At 41.8% G+C, this 7,959-nt stretch overlaps 1 protein-coding gene across 2 annotated transcripts in view; it reads left to right on the forward strand.

Moving 5' to 3' along the window:
• znf236 (zinc finger protein 236) overlaps positions 1 to 4,176 on the forward strand; it is a 57,595-nt gene extending 53,419 nt beyond the window's left edge. For both annotated transcript variants that reach the window (XM_023330738.1, XM_023330739.1), the window contains exon 32: positions 3,355 to 4,176. In XM_023330738.1, coding sequence (XP_023186506.1) covers positions 3,355 to 3,485 — 131 coding nt within the window. In that variant the 3' untranslated portion in view covers positions 3,486 to 4,176. The remainder of the gene's footprint in view (positions 1 to 3,354) is intronic.
• Positions 4,177 to 7,959: the final 3,783 nt, after the last annotated feature.

Genomic DNA, 7,959 nt, shown 5'->3' on the forward strand with positions numbered 1-7,959 from the left:
TTGATTTCTCCTGATAGTACTTCCACGGAGCATTTTCACTCTTGTTTGTCGAAGTTTTTTTCCTCCGACTGCCTTTCGTGTTCGCTTTGTTTTTCTTGGACAACTTTCCGGGTCGCCTGAACACTTAATGAAACTAGTAAAATTGGCGTTTCCTGTGAAAATGCTGTAAGCTGAACTTTTTTTTTTCGGTCAAATTTGCAGAAGCATTTTGAAGCATATAGTTGCCTTTTCTGTATGACAAGTTACAAACGAAAGTTATTTTGAACTTTGACTTCCGTCAAACTGCTTTTTTTCCCCCCCAATACGTTGATGGATTTGTAGGTTAAAGTAAAATCTTAGGATTTAAACCAGTAAAAAAAAGCTAAAGCACAAAGGCAGCTAAAATCCAAAACATCTGTAGCTGAGTTTTTTTTTTTTTCTTTAAGAAAACTACTTATTGCTGCTAGCCAAATCTTTGGTCTCAAATAACAAACAGGACGTCTTATGTCTTTCATCCAATAATTGATTTGTTTACCTCCCAATTAAAACAAACTAGCTGCAGCGAGTTAAAATCTGAAAGTGCAAAAAAAAAAAGTATGATTGTTTAAATCAATCTCCCAACTTCACGAATGAAAAGCCTGACCTTCGAATGACGCTCCGTCGAAATCCTTTCAAAACGGCCCGATTTCTCGCCGTGGAAAACGCAGTCGGGCTTCTCCAGCCGAGGCGAGCTTTAACTCCACTTTCACAGGAGGAACAATAAAGACATTGTTTCTCCACATGTTTCGTTGGAATTAAAGCAAAATGCTTTGGCTTTAGCTGAGCCGTGGATGGATGCAGTTAGAGTGAAGTCTCTGCTGAATAACTTTCTTGTAAAAAAAGAAAAAAAAGACAGAAAAAAAAGATGAGTTTGCTGTAGTTGTTTTCTGAGGCTTGGAGCATCCTGCACCCCACTGCTTTCAGTAATGGCTCTGCGGGAGTCGCTGCAGAAATACAGTTCAGCACTCGCCATGCTGGGTTTTCTGAGGCCGTTCTCTGTAGAAGCCGGATTATCTTGTGTTTTGATTAGAAAACGGAAGGGTTCTTACTACAAGGCAACCAGTGCGACTGTTTTATTTCATACAGAATCAGCTTTATGCACAGTAAAAATACCGGTGTAAACTTAACTCCAACAACGTGACTGTGTGTGTGTCCACACTGGCTGGTGTTAAAATAACATTTGTGAAAGTGTTAAAAGATTGACAGCCTTTTTCGTTTTCAATTAAGACCAGACATTGTTAAATATTCAACATTACCGGGTGTCTCCTTAGTATTACAGTGTTTTTGGTGTATAGCGTTAAAAGTAACACCCACACCTAAGGAGAATGTAGAACCTGACAGTCACGTTTCTGGACGGTGGGAGGAAGCCGGAGTACCCGGAGAGAACCCGGACAGGCACAGGGAGATCATGCAAACGCCACGCCCAGGCCGGGAATTGAACCTGGGACCTTTTTGCGGCAAGGCAACAGTGCTACCAACTGCGCCGCTGTGCCTATTTGCCTATTTAAGACATTTGATATTTATGTTGAATTAAGAACGTGAATCTTTTTGGGTAATCTCACACAAAATGCACAGCTTTCTCGAGGTAACGAACAAATAATTAATAAAAAAAAAAAGAAAATCCCACATCCTCTTAGAGGCTTAACATTAGCGGTTTGAAATGGTGGCTTTTTAAATACACACATAGTGGAACGCACTCTGAAGCGTCGGATGTGTTGGATGCGCTCGACGCGTCTGACGCTCCAAACGCTTCAAATCGCGCCACGCCGGACGCTCGAAACGTGCCGCAACGGGCCATCAACGCGCCTCCACATAGACTTTGAATGTAAACTAGACGTAGCTGATGCTCAAACCGTGTTTGGCGTGAACGCACCATAACACGAAAACGTGGCTTAAGCAACACCAACCACTTAACACTCGAATTTAACAACACAGTCAAATATGACTTCTGTCATTGGCAGTGTTATTTTAAATCTGTGCGGTGTGAAAACACCCACACTTTGTATTTAACACTACACCTAAGATTTTATCACTGGCATTTTTACTGTGTAGAATCAGGATTATGTGCACAAAAACTTAATTTGACTATGGTTTCATGCGTCTACAGAAGTGCGTAGAACGCGTGTAGGAACTGCAGTAAAGCAAATGTAAAATATTTGATTCGGCTCTGCTGGGCGCACACACACGTTTCAAGGCTGTGTGCAGCAGGAACAGGAAGGCGCATAAGCACATCATGTACACTGACCGAAATTATAGAGGCATAAGTGTCTATCGACTGCAAAGACAATTAACGTGCAAGTGCTTCAAATTCCCAAAGCTCGCTGTATCTCACTGCATGTTGAAAGAGATGATTTTATTTGCGCCCAGGTTAAAATAACCGAGCGTGAGAGCCGATTGTAAATAAGATGCCCAAATTGAAGGAGCCGTTTCAACGGTTCCAGCGACGCAAATCAACAAATCGGTTGTTGTGCTTGGACAAAGATAAGTACGTCAGAAACATAGTTTTCAATCTATGCTGTAGTTTCAATGTAATTTAGTTTCCTTCTGTATTCAACCAGGAAAAGAAAACCGACCAAAACGAATAGATTTGTTTTTTTAAATTGGACGTTCATTGACGTGGTTGAACAAAGCAGCCAAGAAAACCTTGGAAAGGCTTTGAAAAACCAGGAAATGCCCTTCTGTGCCACAGGACTCTTGTAATCATGTGTCTGTTTAGAGTTATCGCTTTTCCTCGCACTCGTGTTTTTCTGTTTGTTTCTGTTATTCTCTCTCTCTCTCATGCTCCAGAAACATTGCCAAATTGTGAGTTTTGGAGAGTTTCAGATGCTCCACAAAGAGACGACAAAAGCGACTCCCGTTGTGAGACTCCATTCAGAGTGTGGCCCCCCGCATTATCACACAAGCGCCGTCTGAACCTCTCAACCCTGAGCCAAACTGTCATTTTATCCTAAACTGATTTTAAGTCGAACGATTCCCGCCGTATTTACAACTTACAAATGAGACCATTTGGCATCCATCATCTGGTGGGAATGGTGTGCTCTGCGCACATTGTGTTCTCATAGGGAGAGGAGGCTTAAAAAAAAAGGAAAAATGTGAAATATTAAAACAAATGTTTCAGCAAGGAGAGGAAGATTGCTTTTTGACAGATGGTCTCATTTGCTTGACAGCCTCGATCAAATCGCTTTCAGAGCTGCCAGTGCTCCTCTGCCGATGAGTGTTAACCGGATTCTCTTCCGCTTTACAGAGCTCTTTCTTTTTTGTTTTCCCCAGGGAACTATTTTACTGGAACTGTCATGCAAATGTGCTCTGATTTGGTTTTTTTTTTCTTTCTTCCAGCCACTACAGGTCAATTACAAGACGTGTCCCTCGGCGTGGACGAGCCGGCGCCTCGGGTGGAGGTGTCTCCCGAGCTGGACCTGGAAGTGGTTCCGGAACCCACCGGAGACTGGCACACCGTGTTCCCCTGACTGCGCTCGCAGAGTTTCGCAGCAAAAGTTTGCCGAACGTCTAGCTGGGGATAAAAAAAAAAATTTCAGACTTTTTAAATAAGTTCCATTTAGAAGGGCGGCTTCTTGCTGCTTTATCACAATTAGCGGTGAAGTGAAGGGAGCGCGCGCCTCTCCCGCTTCGCCGGAAGGGTTTAGTGACTTTTATCTGTTTGGCTGCTCTCTGATTATCAAGAGGTGTGGCTCAATCAGCCAGAGCTTCCCGGAGAGAGATCGGCGCTCAGCAGACGGATGCCCGACCATCGACGAGAACAGCCCCCCCAGAGAAACGGAGTCGGCTCTCTTTAATACCGATGTAACAGAGAGACGGGAGGCAAGCCACATTCGCCGTCACTGCCGACCGGTTATCACTGGTTTATGAAATATTTGTCACTTTTGCTGACATGTTTATACTGTAAATACCACGCCTGGAAGTGATGTCATTTTCAGCTTGTTTGAAGAAGGAGGTCGCCCTCTCGGCGATGTCATGCTTGAGTTTGCCGCTGTGTCCTTTGGACCTGCATCGGCAGCTTATTTACCGTAGTTACAGCAGCGTTGTAAATACTGTAGCTAGAAGGCGTATATTTTCTGAAAAACACTGTGAAAAAGCGGATTGTTTGCATAAATGTAATTTTAGCATATTGTTTTCAAGTAAAGCCAAGATGGTACTCCTTTGTTTTGTTCTTTTTTTGTAGTTTTATTTTCTATTGGTGACTTAAAGAAAAATAAAACTACTTAAAGGACATTTTCTACAAATGTAACTTGTTCTTTTTGCGGTAAAGGAAAGTAAAATGGGGCAAAATGTCAAACAAGACCACAAGCCAGCTCCATAATGATTGTGCTGAGTCATTACAAACTGAAGTGAAACCCAGCCATTAATTAAATCCAGCTCTGTATAAATGCAGCGGTTCTGTAAGGCTCCCAGAGCTGTGGCAAAGAATATTAGAGAACAAGCTGCTGAGCCCAAAGACTGAGCAGATAAGACAGGGAGAAAGTTTAAAGCAGGGTTGGGTCATAAAACAATAAAATTTATGTATATAACATTGAGGCCTTAAAATGTCTTAATTATAAGTAAGTTGCCCTCAGATAGGTTAATCACAAGTCTCAAATTTCTGTTTACTCTTATATATTCAATGTCTGTTTTTTGTATGTCCCATAACAATAATCACAGGATCTTTACTATTAAGGGTAATGAAGTTACCCTAGCAGATCTTTGCTGCTTTCTGGGACTCAAGGCAGTTGAGGCTGCCGGTAAATCCCTGCTAACATACTTTTGTTAGCTAGCTAGCTAGCTTTTTTGGATGAAGTTTGTACACTTCTGTGGCGATACAGGTCTTTTATACCATTCATGAATGTTGGTGAAACAATGCAGAAACTCTGTACCGATACACGGCCGATCACCTTAACCTGCAGGCCTGGTAAGGAAAGCATGGATCAAAGAAGAAGCCAACTATGGAGCAGCAGCTGTGGAAATTCACTCATCAGGTGGGAAAAACTACTGGTTGCCCTTTTTTAAAAAAAAAAAAAATAGGGTCAGATTGGTGATCCTTTTGGGTGAGTGGCATGAAGAAAACATATTGCTGAGAAAAATCGTTAAGATTAGTGGCTTAGTTCTACACAAGCCATTTTGGGAACATAGTAAAGAAGAAGGTAATCTGGACAGAGAGGACAAAGGTAACATTTTGACCTACATTCGAAACCAGCGCTACTTATTGTCCTGAACACCCCCACAGTGACACATGGTGGTGCCAGAATTGATTGAAAGATGGATGGAGCCCAATACAGGGTGATCCTGGAGGAAAACCCTGCCAGAGGCAGCAAAAACACTTGAGTCTATGAGGGAGAAAATAAGTATTTTCAGAGAAATGTGTTTCTCAGTATTGATTCAGAGGCTGAATACAAACACACATCATACTTTTGCTGAGTTTTTTTTTCCTAAAACCTTTGAAATCCTTTCAGTTTGTCTTCCACTTTATAATTTTTCTGATGTGTGTTGGCCTGTCACATAAAAATCCCATTACATGTGCATTTAAGTTTGTTCAGAGGCTGTAAATACCTTTCTCACAGCACTTCATAAATTACAAACACATAAACACTGTAAAACAAAATGCTAAAGAACTCTTTCTAGTCATCCATCCATCCATTTTCTGTTCACCCTTTGTCCCTAAGGGCTGCTGGTGTCTATCTCCAGCTACGTTGCGGGCGAGAGGCGGGGTTCACCCTGGACAGGTCGCCAGTCTGTCGCAGGGCAACACAGAGACAGACATGACTAACAACCAGGCACACACACACTCACACCTAGGGAGAATTTAGAGAGACCAATTAACCTGACAGTCATGTTCTTGGACTGTGGGAGGAAGCCAGAGTACCCGGAGAGAACCCACGCATGCACAGGGAGAACATGCAAACTCCATGCAGAAAGACCCCGGGTTGGGCATCAAACCCAGGACCCTCTTGCTGCAAGGCAACAATGCTACCAACTGCGCCACTTTGCAGCCTCTTTCTAGTAATGTAAGAGATTTTCTCTGTAGCATCTGTTCACTGTCGGTGTGTTTTGTCAGTTTGGCTCTCAAAGGTTTGCGTGAATAAATAACCTATTGTAAGCCAGCATGCTCCCTCTCGCTGTACTGGTTCTAGCTAGCTTGGCTAAACCATTGCTGTGGTTCTGACTGAGTAAAGTTGCTCTGTCTCCAAGTCATCTGCTTTTTTCTCAGTGTGTCAGATGGGGTGAGTAATTTGGAGTTTTGTTTTTGTAGGATGTGACAGTTGTTCTTGCCTCACAATAACATGGCCATTCATCCACGGACACCTGGTGATTACATAAAGCAGCAGATAATTATGAGATAATTATGCCCTTGCTTCCTCAAATATATATTTTTTTAAAGTCTGACGAAGCGCAAGCTCCTGGCTACAACTGCTTCAAACTTGTTGCGTCTATAGTTGAGCATTTACAGTCAGCTAGCTGCCTTTGTTTTGAAGTAGAAGGGAAATAGTTCTTTATTTGTCCTGTTGTGTTGACAATACTGACCTGTAAAGACTGGACTGTCGGTCCAAACAACACTTAGCTCAAGAACCCCAGCACCGCTTCTAAGGCCTACAACAACATGCTAACTATTAGCTGTAACTGATGCTGAAGTTAGCCTGTTTTAATACATTCTTAGATGCACCTGTTCGAAATAAAAACTGCTTGGGATATTCATACCAATAATAATAATCTTTATTGTCATTATAGAAAAAAAGTAATAAGTTACATGGATTATAACAAAATTGGGTGATAAATAGGGTATTTAATGCCCTTATAGCTACCAATTCTACACTAAAATAGAAATTATTTAAAACATAAATTTGACATTTCTGAAACATGTTTACTTTCTGAAAACAAAAAGATTGTCAATGTTTTCTGGGGGCGTTTATAGATGCACCTTATATTGACTAGAGCAAGTAGCCTACATCGCAATACGCTATTGGTCAGACCTGAACTGAGACTTGTAAATGCTTTGTGAAAATAAAACACAAAATTCATCAATTATTTCTAATTTGTAAACAAAACAAACAAAAATACACGTAAAGTGAGCCAACTTTGTACTTCGTTTCTGATTACAGGGAGCAAGGAGAACTTTTAGAGGTGAAATGTTGGAAAGTTTGCTCTCGCACTTTCAACAACAAGGATGTAGTCTCTGCCCCTTCATCCATCGATCCGTCTGCTGTGCCTCCACATCAATCCCTGTTGGGAAAGGAAGCTGTGGAGAAAGAGTGGAGGGAAAGAGACGTTTTCTCACAGCAAGCTCCAGGTCTCTGTGGACAAAGGTACCAAGTCTCTCTCCAAAACTGTAAGAACATCTTACTTTTCAGCAAGGAATTACAGTTGAACCCCGTATCGTCCGTACTCCTGACAGATTTAGGTCTTGGAGTTACGGGATAGAGATAATAACATTATGAAGTGAGTCAGCCACAGTCCCAACTTGTGTCAGAAAAACTATAAAGGAAGCTTGTTATATGTCGCTCCAATATGATTAGGTCTAAATATTCAATTGAATTCTGAATATATGTCAATCTTGTTTTTATACCTGAGCACTGGTTATCGATCCTTATAGGGTTGCGTCTGTTGGAGTTTCTTTACCTGCAGGGAGTGTCGGAAACCTGGTCGCTGCCTTGTGCCTTAAGGTGAAGTCTTAGAGTTAAGTTGCGTTCCTCTGTCTACGGATGTGACGCGGTGTCCGTTGAACCTGTACGGTTTTATATTCCGATGCAAACATTCAGGATTTTGCACACCCCTTTTGGTGAATTCGACCAATCTTTGATCTATAAAACCATCCCGACATTTCTCACTGGAAAAGAGGACTAATTACATTCGTGGTGACATGACTTTTCTCTCTTGTTCAAGGTCAAAGGTGCAGTTTGGAGCTCCTCTTTCTTCATCCTTTCTCACGAGTCATGATTGCTTCTACGAATCCAG

The sequence above is a fragment of the Xiphophorus maculatus genome, chromosome 3 (genome assembly GCF_002775205.1).
Source record: "Xiphophorus maculatus strain JP 163 A chromosome 3, X_maculatus-5.0-male, whole genome shotgun sequence".
NCBI classification, from domain to species: domain Eukaryota; kingdom Metazoa; phylum Chordata; class Actinopteri; order Cyprinodontiformes; family Poeciliidae; genus Xiphophorus; species Xiphophorus maculatus.